The 19,271-nt window shown below is 39.8% G+C and overlaps 1 protein-coding gene across 1 annotated transcript in view; it reads left to right on the forward strand.

The window, feature by feature from the left end:
* Positions 1–14,532: 14,532 nt before the first annotated feature.
* Positions 14,533–19,271, forward strand: part of hnf4a (hepatocyte nuclear factor 4, alpha) — a 40,480-nt gene continuing 35,741 nt past the window's right edge. Inside the window, exon 1 of the mRNA XM_061735162.1 lies at positions 14,533–14,721. Coding sequence (XP_061591146.1) covers positions 14,673–14,721 — 49 coding nt within the window. The 5' untranslated portion in view covers positions 14,533–14,672. The remainder of the gene's footprint in view (positions 14,722–19,271) is intronic.

Raw genomic sequence — 19,271 nt, forward strand, 5'->3', positions numbered from 1 at the left:
GACATATTAGGACATACAATATAGGGACATGAATCAAAACATTTTAACACAAAAATATTGTTTAACAAAAGCACATTACATTTGTGTCTTAAGTGAGAGAGATTCAGTTTACTGTCAGAGGACTTAAGAAACCAGAAAATATTCACACCTGACTAACTGAAATCACACTATTTGGACTTTTATTTCCTCAAAAAAATAACAATTGCAGCTGGACCTCAGTTGTTTTCAGAAAATGTTAAATGAATGAAATATGTAAGTATGTTTAAGTGCAATATTAAATGTCTTCTCACTTTTCACTTGAAATAAACTCAGCTCTTAAATTCACTAAACCAGCACTAATCTTGAGCATTTTGTCAATTTTGGGCACAAAGTTAATTTGGTCCTGTTTGAGAAATAATCTTGTACACCTTCAGGTTCCTTATTCAACATGAATGCAGCCATGAGCAATGCAGCGTGTGTGAGTGACCTCCTCACTGGTCAGCTGGCATCCTTTGCGTGTGAATGCTGGAATGATTAGCTTCCCCCTACGCTCCTCCAGCAAGTCTCTAACTGTGAAACCACGGTCACCCATCACCTCATCTCCAGCACGTAAATAATAGAATAGGTGTGGTCCTCCATCCCTGGGTCTGACCACTGTGTTTGGGCATCACAGGAAGCTTTGGTGTTGAGCACAGCTCCTCCTTCTGATCCATCTCAGGCTCATCTGAGGGAGCAATACAGTACACAATTATTAAGATAAGATATGATACATTAGGGTTTTCCCTACCATTATAACACCCCCAGCCCCCTCATCAAATGTACCTGGGGGAAGACCCACCTGCAACCACATCACCTAAGCCCTCCAGAAGTTTAGGAAAAACCCGGTACATTATCACAGCTACGATCTAAAATTTAATTAACAAAAAACATTTTTCTTATCAACACGTCTGCAGTGAAACTATTGTATTTTTATTCTAATGCTGCCCTGCAGTCCGTGCCATAAAAACACTTTGTATTTTAACTTCACAGAAAATAATAATAAATAATACTAAAGGTTGTCATTACCGGACAAATACTACAATGCTGTGTCCTCCATACACCTGAAATCATAACTGATATTCTCATGACATTAACCTGAAATCACACCTGATATTCTCATGACATTAACCTGAAATCATACCTGATATTCTCATGACATTAACCTGAAATCATACCTGATATTCTCATGACATTAACCTGAAATCACACCTGATGTTCTCATGACATTAACCTGAAATCATACCTGATATTCTCATGACATTAACCTGAAATCATACCTGATGTTCTCATGACATTAACCTGAAATCATACCTGATATTCTCATGACATTAACCTGAAATCATACCTGATATTCTCATGACATTAACCTGAAATCATACCTGATATTCTCATGACATTAACCTGAAATCATACCTGATATTCTCATGACATTAACCTGAAATCATACCTGATATTCTCATGACATTAACCTGAAATCATACCTGATATTGTCATGACATTTCTGTGAAATGTCAACCCCTATGATTATTTTATTTTAATTTTTTTTTTTATCCTGTTTTCTTGTCCTGTTACAAATTATAAATACTGTTGTTAAGATGTGTACAATGTATTTACACGTAGAAGACAAATGTATAGATATACATATTTGCTTATGTGTTTTGAACTTGTAATGTTTCAGATGCTAATGTTTCCTCAAAGGAATTTTGTAAATTGAAATGTTAGATAAAGTTTAAAAAAAAAGAGTCTGGAGCCACAGTTATTTCCCCCTTTTTATTAAAGAAACATGGAGATTATTTCAAGAGCTCAAACAACCACCTATATTTTCCTTTGTTAATTGTAAAAAAATGGAAACATCATCCTGAACATCCAGGCTTGCTAAATCTGCAATGGGCTGTAGAAAACATAGCTACGAAGATCAAGTGTTCCACAGATGAGGTTTTCTGGTGTATATATATGTACATATAATTAATTAATTATCACATAAGACACCAAGGTCTGCACAAGTCCATTTATCACTCACTTATTTGAGCCAGGTGTGTTGGATTAAGGAAACACCTAAAACGTGAAGGGCAGACTAAAACGTAGAGAAGCAGATTTAGGACACGTACAGTGCTGATCTCAGACAAATGTAACATGAATTAAATCAAATCAAACTTTATTTATATAGCACTTTTCATACTAAGTAGCGCAAGCGGCTGTACATAATAAAATCAACACCAACATATAAAAACTGACACATGCATGGTTAAAAAGACACATCAGGTCATTTTCATACACATCGTCACATGTTAAAAAAAAAAGTTAAAATTAACCTAAAAACAAAATAAAACTGAACATTAATGGATAAGTACATAAATAAGTACATAACCAAATAATTAGGAATAAATATTCAAAATAATCATTAATAACTAGATAACAACAAACTAAACCAAACTAACAAAAATACGTACAATTCAGCTCTAAAAAGAAAGGCCTTTAGCCTCTTTTTAAAAATATCAACAGCCTCTGGTAGAAAACCATATTCCACTGGTGAAGTTATCTGGTGGGTTGTTCCCAGTACTGGAGTTGTAAAAAAAAAAAAAAATATATATATATATATATATAACAAATAATAGCAAAAAAAAAATAAAATAAAAAATAATAATATATAACAAATAATAGCAGTGACCAAAACAGCTGCAGAAATACTGCAGGAATGACATAGCAGCAGTTAAATGCAGCCTTCTGTAAGCTTTAAATATCCACTGGGCTTACATCAAATACATCAAAACACAACAATAAAAAACACTTTTCTGAACTTATCAATATGACTCTGTCCTTCACAGGATAAGTAACATGGATCACTGCAAAAACTCACAATCTTAACAAGAATATTTGTCTTATTTCTAGTTAAAATGTCTCATTTTAGTAAAATAATCTCATTACACTTAAAACAAGAGTCATCACTGGAAAAAACAACAGTTTTCACCTGTTTCAAGTAGATTTTCACTTGAAATAAGTAGAAAAATCTGCCAGTGGAACAAGATTATATTGCTTGTAATGAGAAGATAAATCTTGTCCCACTGGCAGATTTTTCTACTTATTTCAAGTGAAAATTTACTTGAAACAGGTGAAAATTGTCAAATAAGTTATTTTTCTGGTGTTATTTTTCTGGTGATGACTCTAAATGTTGAAATAGCAGTAAAACCACATTCATTGATGAAATGACATAAGGGATGGAAAGGAGGGATGGCAGTTTTACAGGGGGGATGATTTGGACCGTTTTTATTTCAGGGGGGGATGATTTGGACCGTTTTTATTTCAGGGGGGGTGCCATCCCCCATCATCCCCCCTCAACTCCAGTACTGGTTGTTCCATCTCCTCTTCCAGAGTATCATTTAGACAAAATCTGAATAGTTTAGTTTAGTTCCCCTATATTCCTGTTAAGGATAAACATCACCACAAATGACTGAAGTATCAAAAGTATTGATATTGGCCGGGTTTCCCAGATTCAACCTCTCTTAAGGATTTAAGAGAGGTTCAAAGAAGGTTTGAACTAAGAGATAACCCTAAGATACGGGTGTTTCCCAGATGACTTCTTAACACCGTCCTTTAGTTTCGCTCTTTCAGAAGCTCTTTGGAGCAGCTGTCCGGTTCTGAAACCAAATGAATCGATGCCAGGCAAATCGATCACCGATCACTATCAGCGCATTTTCACACGCAGCACTGCTACCTAACGCACTAATTCCCTGCTGCCTGTGCGTTATAATAAAAAATTAAGATGATAAATATAATTCAATGACCCTTTTTCATCCAAACGGTGCGTTACTCCGTTATTTCTGGCTACAGTGAGGCTTTTTTTCCCCACACGCAGAAACCGGGAGGAAACGTGGTGGGCGTGTGTGTGCGTTCAAAAACATGAGCCAAGAGAAGGCGAGTTTCGCAAATCGCAACGTGGAATTACAGCAATCCCTGGTTTTTCGCAGGGGTTATGTTCCAAAAAGAACCCGTGATAAGTGAAATTCTTTTTACAATTATAGAGCGCTTCAGATTGCAGAGATCAGCCCCGCCTCGCACGTATTCCTCCTCTTCTGAGACGCTGCATCCCGACTCGCGCCGCAGCGTCTTTTTATCCTAAACCCCGCGGTGCAGGTTTTTTCAAGAGAAGAAAATAGTTATGGGTCGTTGTCTTCGCTCTTTTTTCTTCTGGGCAAAAAGATTCTTTAATATAAACCGACACCATTGATTATATTTGAGACTGTAATGAACGATTCATCAAAGGATCCCGTTCATCAGCTGCTACTTCCCTGTCATCACACGTAGAGGTGCTCGGGCTCGGGCACGGCGCAGGTGTCCCGGTCTGACAGCCCGGTCCGACACGTCCAGGGGACTGAAGTGCTGACGCACGAATGCGTTCATAAAAACAGTTCTGCTTCGCGCGGCGACGCGGTTGATTTGCAGCGAGAACATGCTGTATAGCAGCCAAATTATCAAATAAATGATATTCATGATGATTGTTTTATTTGTGCGTAAAGCATAAAGCATATACAGGAACACACTTGTTATTCCTTATTTTTCTTTTTTTTTTCCTTTGCTGTCACCAATAAATGCTAAACAATATAAATCTAAAGTATAAAATAGATCAAAACTTGTGCGGGGTGCATTGTTTTAATATCTCATTGCTTGGTGTGATATTGATTTGCCTGACGCGGCTGGATCTGTGAGTCTTTGTTCACTAAGATGGTTGTAAAGACTGGGTCAGCAGCATCTTTCATTTCCTTCTTAATGAAAGAGATACTTAAGCTAAGAGCGACTCTGGGAAACGCGATTTTCTTTCACAGGCTCCTTAAGAAGGTTTGAAAGAAGTCTTTCGCTGTTAAGAACTACTTAACTGATCTGGGAAACCCGGCCATTTTCATTTGAGAATCTATTTCAGAGCATACAGATCTAGTATCGGAAGTATCGCTATTTCAGATATTTCAGTATCGATCTGCACATAACTAATCTTCAGGCCTCCAAACTTATCCCGCTCTCCATCAAATAGGCGCTGACGCCTTCAGGTGTTGGCTGATATGGGAAGAAGCTGATCGGCTGATTATCGTGGCGCACCTCCCTCTGTCTTCTGGTGGGTTTGTGCATCTTTTCTTTTTTTTTAAATTTTATTTCACATTTATTTCACCAGGAAAATCCCATTGAGATTAAAAACCTCTTTTCCAAGGGAGACCTGGCCAAGATAGGCAGCAGCAATTACAACACATAGTTACAAATGACGGAAAACACCAACAGATAAAATACAATTAAAATAAAATTAAAAAAGCAAGCAAATAACAAAAAACAGGTACATGTAATGGAGTTGGCCTCAATTATTTTCAATTTAGATTTAAAATTTCTCAGAGAAATTAACCCTGTTAGCCGTCAGCGCAGAACAATTTAGGAACAGTGGTGGGAGTGTGTTTCCGGACAAAGACAATGCATTTAGTTTTTTTGGTGTTGAGGAGGAGCTGGAGACTGTGGAAGTGCTGTTCAACGGAAGTGAGGCTGTGTTGTAGTGTGGCTGCAGCGGACTGGAGGGACGAGCCCTCAGAGTAAAGGATGGTGTCATCGGCATATAGATGGATTTTTGAGTTGCCGGCAAACCTGGTTATGTCATTGATGTAGATGGAGAATAGTGTTGGGCCTAGAATGGAACCCTGAGGCACCCCTTTGGTGATGGTGAGAGGGGCTGATATGAAATTTTCGGACTTTACTTGCTGGACTCTGTGGTTTAGATAGCTGGAGAACCAGTTGCAGGAGTGGGGTGAAAGACCAATGTTGGAGAGCCTCTGTAGGAGTATGGGATGCGTGACGGAGTCAAAGGCCTTGGAGAGATCAATGAAGGCAGCGATGCAGGTCTGCTTGGAGTCCAGAGAGGAGACAATGTCATCCAGTACCTTCAGCGTAGCAGTGGTACATTCAATTAAATTCAATTCAATTCAATTTTATTTATATAGCGTCTAATACAACAAAAGTTGTCTCTAGATGCTTTCCAGAGACCCAGAACATCCATGACCTGGCCTGAATCCAGACTGTAAGGAGGACAAGATGTTGTTGGAGGTTAGGAAGTCGCTCAGTTGTTTATGAACCAGTTTCTCGAAGACCTTGGCCAGGCACGGCAGAATGGAGATAGGCCTATAGCAGTTGGGGTCAGAGCTGGAGCCCCCTTTGAAGAGGGGGAAAACGAGAGCAGATTTCCAATCTATGGGAAAGGTGGGCCGATCCAGAGACATGTTGAAGAGCCGTGTGATGGGAACAGTAATGGCAGGAGCAGCTGCTTTTAAAAATCTGGGGTCGAGCCCATCAGAACCAGCTGACTTATTGGAGTCTAGTTTGGAGAGATTCTCTAAGACTTCAGAAGTCAAAATGGGTCTGAAGGAGAAAGTGCTAGAGCTGGTGGTTGTGGGTGAGGGTGGAGGAGGAGGAGAGTGAGCAGCAGTGGAGGGTTTAGTAGAGAAAACATGAGCTGAATTAACAAAGTGCTGATTGAAGAGGGAAGCCATAAGAGACTTGTCAGTAACAACAGTGTTGTCAAAGGTCAGAGCATTGGGAAGATGGGGAGAAGTTAGCTTATTTTCCATGGATTTAACCAGGGTCGGCGCCAGAGCAAATATTCAGAGGGGGCACGAGGCTTATTAGGGCGGGCACCAAATCAGTCGTGTAGGACAGCATTTTAAGGAAAAAAGTGCATTCTCACTACTTTCCTATTAATAATCTGTCTAAAAAATGTGGAGAAATCAAATCACTTAGGTGGAAATAATGCAAGGAAGCGCACATTTTACTTTGACTGAAAACGTTTTAAGCCTTTTTCACATAGAGTGCGCACAGCGGCAGCCGCCGCCGGCTTTGTGTATATGCTGCCCATTGTGTATGTGCTGCGGCTCCGTGCAAGGGCGCAGGGTCTGCAGCCGAGGTCGGCTGCACGCATCACGGCGCACGCCGCTGAGTTTGCGCGGCGGCAAAGGGCGCAAGTGGACGCACGCCGCTGGGTTGCCGCGGCAGCAAGGCGCAAAGCGGCTTTCACCTAGAACGACGTTTGCGCCGCGCACGCCGGGATGGGCGTGTCTGTGAGTCTGTGTGAGGAGCTGTGGGATGCGAGACTGCAGGCCTATCGGGACATCAATAAAAAGGGACAAAAGTGGAGAGAAATCTCCTAGAATGTGGACATACCTGTGTGTTTAAAAGTGGTAGAAATGTGATATTCTTTTGCTCTTTTAACAATAAAATGTTCATTTAAAATAAAATATAGCATTTCCATGCCTCATGGATCAATTGAATAATTTATCAATATATGGTTATGAAACTTTTTTTCGGTCGCCAAGCAACCTGCAACAAATATGTACAGGGGTCTCCAACCCTGCTCCTGGATCCACCTATCCAGCATGTTTTAGGTGTCTCCCTGCATGAACACACCTGATTCTAATCAATGGTCGTCATTAACTTGTCATCAAGGTCTGGACAACTCTGTTGTGGACACAGCTCCTTGTATCATGGTGTGCTGAAGCAGGGAAAGATCTAAAACCTGCTGGATAGGTGCTCTCCAGGACCTGAGTTGGAGACCCATGCGCGCAGGCGCGCCATGCTCTGCGACGACTCTGCGCCACCCTGGCACTGTTGCCGTGTTCTATTTGAAAAAGGCTTTACTCGTGACACACGACGAGGTCACATACATGTTTTTAATATATCAAGTTGATCCGTTCATGCCCCGACAGAGCGGGGGAACGGCAGGGAGCAGAGCCGGCTGTCAGAGCTGACAGCCGGCTCTGCTGCACCAGGCGAGGCGCCGGGCGAGGCGCCGGGCGAGGCGCCGGGCGAGGCGCCGGGCGAGGCGCCGGGCGAGGTGCCGGGCGAGGCACAAAGTGGGGCGCAGGTTTTTGTGCAGAGCGAAGCGACCGGTGTACAGAGCGAGATGGCAGAGTCTAGAAGTCAGGCTTTGTTGAAGGGGCTGACTGGACAGACTGCCACCAGGATGACTGAGTCTGTGTTGGATGGAGAGGAGGATAGTGTAATGGAGGAGCGCTTTCGGGAAATTTGTTTACCGCCAAAGAAGAAAAGTGAGGGGGCACAGTGACTGAAGTAAGCGGGCACTGCCCCCTGGTGCCCGCCCATGGCGCCAACACTGGATTTAACCGTTTTCCAAAACTTCTTGGCATCAGAGCCGCAGGATGCAAATTTATCTTTAAAATGAGTGACTTTGGCTTTTCTGACGGCCTGAGTGCATTTATTTCTGCATTGCCGAAAGGCGAGCCAATCAGCTGGAGACTGGGAAGAGCGGGCATTTCGCCATAAAGTGTTCTTCTGGCAGATTAAGGCAGCAAGATCACGGGAAAACCAGGGGCTGAAACGATTCTTAATCCGTAATTTTATAAGAGGGGCGTGTTTATTAATGATCTGACTGAAGGTTGATTTGAAAAAGGACCAGGCCATCTCAACAGTAGGGAGAGAATTCATTTTATCCCAGCTCACTGCAGCAGAGTCATGGAGAAAGGCTTCTGGGTCGAAGTTCTTCAGGGAACGTTTGGATACGATCACAGGTGGGCGCTTGACTGAGGAGCTGGAGCGTGTGCAGGCAATAGCACAGTGGTCACTCAGGTCTTGACTGAAGACACCAGATTTATAATTAGAGGGGGCGTTCGTGAGGATAACATCAATCAGCGTAGCAGATGAGGGAGATTTTAGATTGAATCTGGTGGGCTCAGAAATAATTTGGTAGAGGTTTAGGGCGTCAAATTGCTGAACAACCAGATCTGGGGGGTTTGTCATGTCCCAATTCAGGTCCCCTAGTAAAATGAACTCAGAAGAGATGTGAGGGGCCAAAAGTTCAAGAACAGTTAGAGAACAAAGTGGGGCAGAGGGTGGTCTGTAGCAGACAGCAACTGAGAGAGAGAAGTTATTGCACAATTTGATCTTTAGCACTAACAGTTCAAGTAGCTTAGAAACAGATTTTGATAGAGAAACAGTGCATTGCAGATGATCTTTAACATAGAGAGCGACCCCGCCTCCTTTAGTAGCTCTGTCCTGGCTGAAAAATATTATAACCTGGTATTAAAATGTCAGAATTAGCTATGTTTTTCTTAAGCCAAGACTCAGAGATAGCAAGAACATCAGGTGTAACAGTGTGAACCCAGGTTTTCAACAGATCAAGTCAATGGCCTTAAGCAGAGTAGATTTGCAGCAATAAATAATTGTGTCATCTGCGTAGAAATGTAAATTAGCATCTGTCAAATTTAGACCCAAGTCTTTGATATAAATAATAAATAAAAGTGGGCCTAAAACAAAGCCCTGTGGCAGTAAGACAGGACAGTAAGAAAATCAGAACACAGGCCATCGTGTTTGATGCACTGAGTCATATTACTGAGGTAATTGGTGAACCAGTTGACTGCATTCTCCGAAAGTCTAAGTTTTAAAATATTATGGTCAACCGTATCAAACGCATTCGACAGATCAATGAAAAGAGATGCACAATGTGCAGAGGACCGGGTCGTGTTAATCTGACCGACCCGGTGTGCACGTTCAATTACTGGGGTGGGGGTGAGGGAGTCTCCCAGAACTTTAAGGAGCCAGTTTTCCAGAAAACTGAGTATATCGGGACCTTGGGGTTTTCCAGGAAGACTGATCAGCCTCAGGACAGAAACGCCTTGCATCGTCTTCTTGTTCTTGAATTTTGTAAGAATGTTTCAGCCGTTTCTTCCAGTTGCTTAACTTTTTGATGGAGAGCGATTGTTGCACCCTGGAAATATTTCATTTAGATTATTATAGTTTGTCAAGTGATGGATAAAAAACAATGACAGCATTTTATTCATTGATTTAATGTATTTTATTTGTCCACGCAATTTTTATTGCGCCTAGTTATTTTTGTTCAGGCGCTAAAGTTCCGGAGGATTTACGTCACTGTTGGTCCGTCAGCTGCGCTCCATAACAAAGTCAGTAATGTAATCTTTACTCCAAATGAGACACACAGGTGTTAAGCATTAATGTTAAGGAATGATATAATGTGTGGTGATAACAACGGCCACCAATCAATGGCAGAACTGGTCAGGTCATGGCATGACGAGAGGTATCGCTTCTCCTACCTAACCGACTAAACTCAGCTACTGTTCGGCAAACAGGATACGTCTGCTAAAAATGTCCAAATATGATGTTGTGAAAAGGTTTGAAGTATAGCATATCAGTTGTCTTCACACAAAGAACAGGAAACAGGAAACTAAATCAAAAGAAAAGAAAGATCTGCCTCCCTACTGTGTCGTACTGTCTCCACTTCCTGGTTCAAAAGCAATTAAAAATGATATTTTGTGGCTGGATGACGCTCTGGTTAAGGTCTGGTTAGGTTAGTGCACCACTTATGATTGGTTAAAAGTAGGAAACACTTGTGGTTTTTGCTAAAAATAATAATTTCACATCACTTACGCCACCTCCATCGTCATGGCGACAGCAAACAACATGGTTAAATACTTGAATTTACGTTAAATACTAGAAAACACGATTAAATACTCACCGTCAAAATACTGTTAAAAATCATCAAAACACCATTTAAGCACTGTTAAAACAGCGTTAAAAACATGCTTTTACCAACTGACAGTAACAAACAGTAACTTGCGCGTCAAAAACTCATAACTTAGCCAGTATAATAAAGAATAATATATACATAATAATAATGTCATAATCCGTGTATATATCACGACAACGGATCCCATTGACTTCGCATACGTACAATATCCGTGGTGCTCACACGGAATTATACCATTTCCTTGTTGGTGCCACGGAAAATAGTGGTGAGAGGTCGTGGGCATTTCCTGTCTCTTCACATACTGTAATTCAAGGCAAAATTCCCATACTAGGTAGCAAGACAAAACTGACAACTGCTTACAAATGCAAATGTAGGTTGTATAGGAGAGATGCTGAGAGCCTGCCAGCTGAATCTGAAGGGTTTAAAAGGTGAATGCATGGTAGAAAAATGTGGAGGGGGTCCTTTAAATGTTTACTGAGTTAAATGTTAGTTTAACTTCAGCTTTAATTTAGATTTAATTTCTGCCACTGTTTGTACACCATTTTTGCCGGATGTTCTGAAGTTGGTTGATCTTTCAACTTCTACTAAAATGAGCTGCTTGGTCTGGTGAGAGTGATCTGCAGGTCACTGGGCGACAAGTGCTTAATCAGCAGCGGTGGTAGTAACGAGTTACATTTACTCCGTTACATTTACTTGAGTAAGTTTTGGGAAATGTTGTACTTTTAGGAGTAGTTTGGAATCACTATACTTTTTACTTTTACTTGAGTAGATTTGTGAAGAAGAAACTGTTCCTCTTACTCCGCTACATTAGGCTACGTTGAGCTGTTACTTTTCTTTTATCCCTTTTATCCACGTACGCGTCAATCTCATGACATCACTGGGTGATTCTTTGGGAAAAATGTTAGTTTTTGCATGTTTTGTCACATTTACACAGACTCAAACACACACAGAGTTTCTATGAGTTCATGTTTGTTCTAGTTCTGCCTGGTTAAAAAAGAAAAGGACAAAGGCTTGAAATTTTGTAATACTTGTGCTTAATTTATTTTTTTATTCTGTTATTTTATTTATTAAAGTACTTGAATTTACTTTAAGCTTATTTTAATTTAAACTATATTTTATTTTTTATTAATTTAAATGTATTTATTATTTTATTGATTTAATTTGCCTGAAGATGATTATTTTGTACTTTTGTCTGTTTGAATGGTTGTGTTAAAAAAATAAATCAGACGTTACTCAACAGTTACTCAGTACTTGAGTAGTTTTTTCACCAAGTACTTTTTTACTTTTACTCAAGTAATTATTTGGATGACTACTTTTAACTTCTACTTGAGTCATATTATTCTGAAGTAACAGTACTTTTACTTGAGTACAATTTTTGGCTTCTCTACCAGCTCTGTTAATCAGTTTTAATTTGTGTGTGAAATGCTGAGATGCAGCTGGTTGGACGGGAGGCCAGAAGAAGCAGATTGAATAGTAATCTTGGTATTTTGAAGCCGTGTTTCCTTGTTTCCTTGTTTCCTTGTTGACTCATGATGCCGTTGCTGGAGCTTCAGGCTCCGTGAGATCCAACCATCTGCTGTCAGACTCCTCCATGTGGCCGGGAAGGATAAACTCCGGCTGTATGTTTGCCGTTGTTACGCTACAATCTCAAACACCTGCAACTTTTACATAATGTACTTTTTTACTAATGTTTTGCTTGGTTTAGTTTCAGAAAGTCTTGCCCGGTCTGCCCATCCAGCTCCGGAGCTGCTGCTGCAGAAAGCAGTTACTCATCAAAACTGAAAACCACAAGACTTTAACAGAAGATTGAAGACATAAGCAGCACATCAGCGTTTAAAATGTGTTTTTATTAATGATAAAAACAGTCATTGACTTGGGAAGTAACACAAAAACAGCTCAACGCAGGATTTCTCATGAAGAGGCTACGATGCAGATCCAGTTACTAATAAATACATATGTACTGACTGATAGTACCAAACATTGAATGTGTCACCCACACTACTGAGGAGTCTAGATTTAGGTCACAAAATAATATTCACAAAATAATATTAAAGTGATGATATATTTAACTTGGGACAAAAAGATGAGTTTTACGACAATTACAATCACATTTGTAGTGGCTATTGAAAGGTGTAAACTCTAAGAACTTAAGTAGTTTTATTTAGCAAAATACCCAGTATATTTTATCCTCATATTTTTTATTGATCATCTTTTCAAATTGATTAGCTAAACATCATTGTTTGGACAGTGCAAAAGTCATTCCCAGTACTCAACAAACATGTTGAATTCATGCTCCTTTGTTTGTCTAACTGAGCATTAATGAAGCCATAAATGACTGATGATCCTGAACATCCAGACACGTTATATCTGCTGCAGACAGGCTGTGTTTGTCCAGCGCTGCTGCAGGAAACAGTTCACCTCCCGGAGAGTTTCTCTGCCATAAAACCGTGCACCTACACAGCGTTTATGACAGGAGCGTATCAGTTACGTACGGTGGCCGAGACCCGCCATTGCTGGAAATAAAAGAAACGCTGCAAACAGAAACAAACGGAGCTGCAAATAAAAGAAACGCTGCAAATATAAATAAACCCCGCTGCAAATAAAATAAAAAACGACGCAAATAAAAAAGCCACAACGGAAGTGAATTACCGGGGACTATTTTTGCAGACGCACCGGTGTTGCACATTAAAAATGACACGTAGCGACGTTGAACACTAACCTTTTCACTTATTTTCCCGTTCCTTGTTCTTCTTATTCCTTGCTCTTCTTATTTCTTCCTTTTCACTTACGTCCTCTTCGTCTTCTTCTTCTACTCTCACGTAAAAAACACCGGTGCATCAGCAAAAATAGTCCCCGGTAATTCACTTCCGTTGTGGCTTTTTTATTTGCAGCGGCGTTTATTTTATTTGCAGCGTTTATTTTATTTGCAAAGCGTTTCTTTTTATTTACAGCGTTTCTTTAATTTGCAGCAGCGTTTGTTTCTGTTTGCAGCGTTACTTTTATTTTCAGCAATGGCGGGTCTCGGCCACCGTAGGTTATGCCACCAACTGGTTTTTAAGTGCAAACTCACATCATTTTTAAAATGATCTGTTTATTTGCAATGTTTTGTTTGTTTGTTTTCTGTCAAAGAAATTCATCCTTTAAGTATATTTTTGTTCATTTCTGTATACTTCATAAATTGATTGGCAATCTTCTCACAATACAGTATGCATAGTAGAAACAGACATGCTGGAAAACCACTGGTTTCACAGCTGAACGTTATAGATGCAAACACTCGCAATACCTTTGCTTTGTTCCATACAGGACTGTCTCAGAAAATTAGAATATTGTGATAAAGTTCTTAATTTTCTGCAATGCAATTAAAAAACAAAAATGTCATACATTCTGGATTAATTACAAATCAACTGAAATATTGCAAGCCTTTTATTATTTCAGTTGATTTGTAATGAATCCAGAATGTACGACATTTTTGTTTTTGTAATTGCATTACAGAAAATCACAATATTCTAATTTTCTGAGACAGTCCTGTACATAATGAACCACTTAATTACTGCAGTGGGACTGCAGGAATAATATTTTAAACACATTAAATGTTTCCACAGATGATTTAGGCCCAAATCTTTAACAGTCAAGCAGTAAATTACTTTTACTCCATCAGTCAAATCATAACTGATGATTTCACAAACGGTGAACAGTTTGGTTACACTTCTCCTCCTCACTGCTTTCCTTCCCGCGTCCCACCCTCTTACTTTCTCTGTCTTTTGAATAAACCTGCCAAACCTCCTGCTCTTACTCCTTCTTAACCTGTGTCTGGAGAGACGGCCGTTTGGTGATGAGAAAGAGGGAAAAGCACATTATAACTTCATGTCTATTTGAGTTTCTATCATCATGTTGCCATGGTTACAGCTGCTATATAGATTGGTGTCCATATGAGCCTGGTTACTGTTTAACCTCCCCACCCACATTTGCCCAGATTAGGAAAATCAATAAGATAACAGCGGCAACACCGGCCTTACCTTGCACCAACAACACCCTTCTCACGCCGCAGCACACCGCACCAAATTCCCACATTTTACACCTTAAGAAGGGAAAAAGTGGATTAAAACTGTATGATCCGGAGGACGTAGAGGACGACATGGTCAATGTAAACACACCAGTCAGTTCAAGTATGGAACCTGCACTTGGTGAGTACACACTTTTGTTATAACCGCTCGGCTCTGCAGTTTCACCAGAGGAAAGGTGTCAAGACTGTTCTGCTGCTTATTTTCCTTTCTTTTTCAGTTGTTTTCTGTAGCATCCGTGTTGCTGTAAAGCACCGCAGTATCACTACTGATTCAGGATGGAAATATTATTGCCACATGTGTGGATCTTTCCCACAGCTGTAATTCAGGAGGTGTGTCAGTGATACGGAGGACGATCAAAAGGCTTAAGGTGTTAAGCACGACGGCCATGAAGCTGTGACGGGAGGAGTTGTCACAGAGCTGAGAGTAATGAGCCTGAAGGGCCGAGAGGAGGGTTTAGACGCGTTATTGGGTCTGAAAAGCCGTGCTAGTGGTGGATACACGTTCCCTGTGGACTTTGTTTGAAACATTAAGCTACAGTGAAACTTTAATGAATTCTTATATGGTTGTTGATAGTCAGTGTCGGCTGGTGATAAAACATTTTGGGGGGGCGTACTGGCGAGTGGGGATTAAAACACAACTATAAACTCTGTTGGAACAGACATTTTTTTGTTATTTTTTATTAAATATCACTACATATACTACATATACATGTAGCATATTTTACATAAACATATTTTAAAATTTTCAAGTAACAAAATAACATATTTGAACCATTTTTCAGATTTTTTCAGTTGTATAGAGATATTGACAGATATTGTCTGAAGAATGGTTCAAATATGTTATTTTGTTATTTGAAAAATTTTAAATTAGTTTTTTTGATAAGAAAATATGTTTCTCTATTTTTCTTATTTTTGTGAGGGGGGATATATATTGTTTTTCGGCACTACCTTGTTCTCTATAGCTGATATAACATGAATTACTCCTATGTGGGATCAATAAAGTTCTTATTTTTGCCATCTGAGAAAATTAAATATATTATATTTGTATTACTTTTTATTACGTAATTTATGTGTACTGTGTCTATATATATATATATTTTTTTTTTATTCCCCTGTTTTTAATTTTAATGGGGGCGGCGCCCTAGCGCCCCCTATTGACAAGTCACTGTTGATAGTACTGTACAAACAAACAGAGGATTGAAATGAATTGGAGATCACAGAATCCCAGTCATCCCGTCCTTCTGTTGGTAACAGACCTGCAGAGTTTAATATCTGCCCTAAACAATGTCGTACTAAATGCAAAATCCCATCCCCATGGCTCTCACAGCAGCTGTAGGTCGGTGGGGGTTGTGTTTTCACTGCAGTGGTCATCCATTCAATCATTTGCATGTCACAGTAGGATTCAGAAATGCAAATCCTTTTTTATAAAACTCTGGCTAAAAGACAGAGGAAAAAAAACTGCGCAAGCAGTCAATGTTTTCCTCAAGTGATGCTGCAACATATATATATATATATATATATATATATATATATATATATATATATTTATATATATATATATATATATATTTTTATATATATATATATATATATATATATATATATATATATATATATATATATTTAATTATTATTATTAAGTATATATGTTTTACATCCTCTTGTAAGAATGTATATATGTTTATTATGTATATATATATATATATATAGTTTTGTATCACACTAATGTTCTGTATCTTTCGATTATATTGGATTTATACATCGATTTAAATGTATTTATTAAACTACAGTTTTTTAATTCATTATTTAGGCTGTTCCATATTTTAACTGCTGTAACCGAAATGCATCTTTCTTTAGTATTTATCCTAGTTTTCGTTCTATTAAATGCATCTTTCTTTAGTATTTATCCTAGTTTTGGTTCTATTATATATGGCAGTCTCTCTAGCCTGGAATAGACTCTGGATAAGGATGGAAGGAGATGCTTGTGTGCCTTATACATTAGGGGCCCGATTTACTAAGATCCTAAATAAAGAGTACTAAATTGCGTGTGCACTGAAAAAGTTTGCGCGTGCTGTTTGCGTGCTGTTTGCGTGTGGTTTGCGGGTGATCAACTAAGATTGCGTGCGCAATTGATAACAGGTGCAAACAGCAGTATTTAAATGAGGTGTTGCGTTACGGTTTGCGAGCGCAAAATCTGCGCCATGGAGAGTCTGGATGGAATGCACAGTCACAAGTCACAAGCGCAAAATGAAATTTGACGAGTTGGAGTTAGAGATATTAGTGGAAGAGGCAAATAAACACATTCATGAACTACAGCAAAGAAATTTAAACATTACCAAAAGAAACGCAATATCGGAGAAAACCTGCGATAGAATAAATGCAGTTGGTAAGACAAAAAACGGAAAAACGTCTTTTTCCGTTTTAATATTGAATTGGTCGGGTTTGCGTGACCCGGCGGTGCTCGGCATGATCTGAGGAGAAAAAGACAATCAGACACAGAGCTGGAGAGCGCTTTGATTCATCTATTTATGAGTTAAGTTTTTATTCAGATGTCCACAGTATATTGCAAATATTATATATTATATAGCAAACACTGACAGTAAATGTGTGACAGACGGGACCATCATATGGCCGTCGATTTAACGCAGAACCATAATTCAGGCGAAGCTGCAGTCTCTGCGCTGATCCTGACACAGCGGGTCGGAGCGGATTTGGTCATGATGTTTAACCTGTGTTTTGTGATTAATAAGCACGGGTTTTAATTAAATGTAATTTACGAAGGATGATTTCACGTTCAATAAGATAAGTAATCAATAAAATATACCCCTAGGGGCCTGATTTACTAAAGGTTTGCGTGCGTAAAAACGTGTGCAAACTTGACATCACCCGAAAACCAAAGTGCCAGCTGATCTACTAACAGCGTGCAAAGAGGACTGCGCCTCTCAAATGAGCAAAATAGCACACGCTGTTCATTTAGTACTTTTGCCCTGATGAATAATCAATATGGGGCGTACCCGCCAGAAAGCGCTAAATACTGGGAGGGGAAAATGCAAATAGGTTCATTTACCACGCGCAATGAGATTTACCAAGCCTGAAAGTTTTTGCGGGGATTGTGATTGCGTCTGTATTTAATACGTTCGAAAGGAAGGTGCTAATCTGCCCAGCATTACGCACCGATGGCTGCTGTTATTGTGGTGTTGTGCCGTATTCAGCACCCCTGCCGTGAAAAGCACCCCCTCATACACACTCACACAAACACATACTTAGGAGTTTATATTATATATATTTACAAATATTATTGAAGACAACACAGTAAGCAGGCTATTAATTAATGACATCAATAACCATTTACCCGATTTTTGTTATCTGTGACTGTGGGAAAGTATGACTATTGTGGAATCCATGAGCGCATTTAAACATGAATCATTAACACAAAACTGGACGCTAAACAGAACGTGACACAGAATGAGAATATCATTTTTGTCATTGTGTGTACGTTGTCATTTGTAGTAAATTAAACATGAGCATTTAGTCCTTTTTGACATTTACTCGTGAATACGAAATCTGTGGGTATATGTCGACGAGGGGGTGCTTTTCACGGCAGGGGTGCTGAATACGGCACAACACTTTTGGTTATGTTTAAATTTCTTTGCTGTAGTTCATGAATGTGTTTATTTGCCTCTTCCACTAATATTTCTAACTCCACCGCGTCAAATTTCATTTTGCGCTTGCGATCCTGCTTTCCATCCAGACTCTCCATGGCGCAAACCGTAAGACACGCAACACCTCATTTAAATACTGAGGTTTGCACCTGTTATCAATTGCGCAAGCATTCCTAGTTGATCACCCGCAAAACACACAACAACAGCACGTGCAAACTTTTTCAGTGCACACGCAATTTAGTACTCTTTATTTAGGATCTTAGTAAATGGGGCCCTAGGAGTGCAGTGTTTATTTCAACTATATCAATTAATTTTAAGGATTTGAGGTCAATAAACAGTGGGTTTGTAGGTGTTTGGTTTGTTGATAAATGACGGCAGCTGGAGAGGAAACCACTTACACTCACGAACAAGCAAACAGGCATGCTGATGCTACTCCTCCAGGGAGGATGTGTATTAGGAAGATCCTTCAAGTATTCCTTCCTCCATCTGCAGATATTACCAGTGGAGGTCGGCAGAACGCCACCCTCACCACACAGTCTTGGTGAAGTGTTGCTTTAGCCACCTGACAGTTTGCTGGAATCTTCTTGGTGCCAATCAAAAGTCTCTCCAATTCCTCCCTCAGTTTCCCGAGTTTTTGTCTCATCAACTGCTGAGTCTGCGGCCCGGTGGCCTGTTAGCGGCCTCAGGCTAACTAAGCCTTCATTCTTTAACTTAATGTCCTCCCTCAGCCTGGTTTTCCACCACCGGGTTTAGTGAGAACCGTCACAGCAGACGCTGATGAGCGAGCAGCCACGGCTCTACTCAGCTGCCTCAGTAATGGGGGGGGATAAAGTAAATGTCCCCCACCTCCCTCCAGATGGGATAAGATTGCACTGTTTAAGGGAGTCTGTGACCCAAGTTTTCCAACGGCAGCCCTGCTCTTGTAGCTTGTTGTGCACGTGACAATAAAGGACTTTGAACTTTGATGTGATTGAAGCTCTGTCGGAGGTTCAATTCAATTCAATTCAAT

This window comes from Cololabis saira, chromosome 12 (genome assembly GCF_033807715.1).
Source record: "Cololabis saira isolate AMF1-May2022 chromosome 12, fColSai1.1, whole genome shotgun sequence".
Classification (NCBI taxonomy): Eukaryota; Metazoa; Chordata; class Actinopteri; order Beloniformes; family Belonidae; genus Cololabis; species Cololabis saira.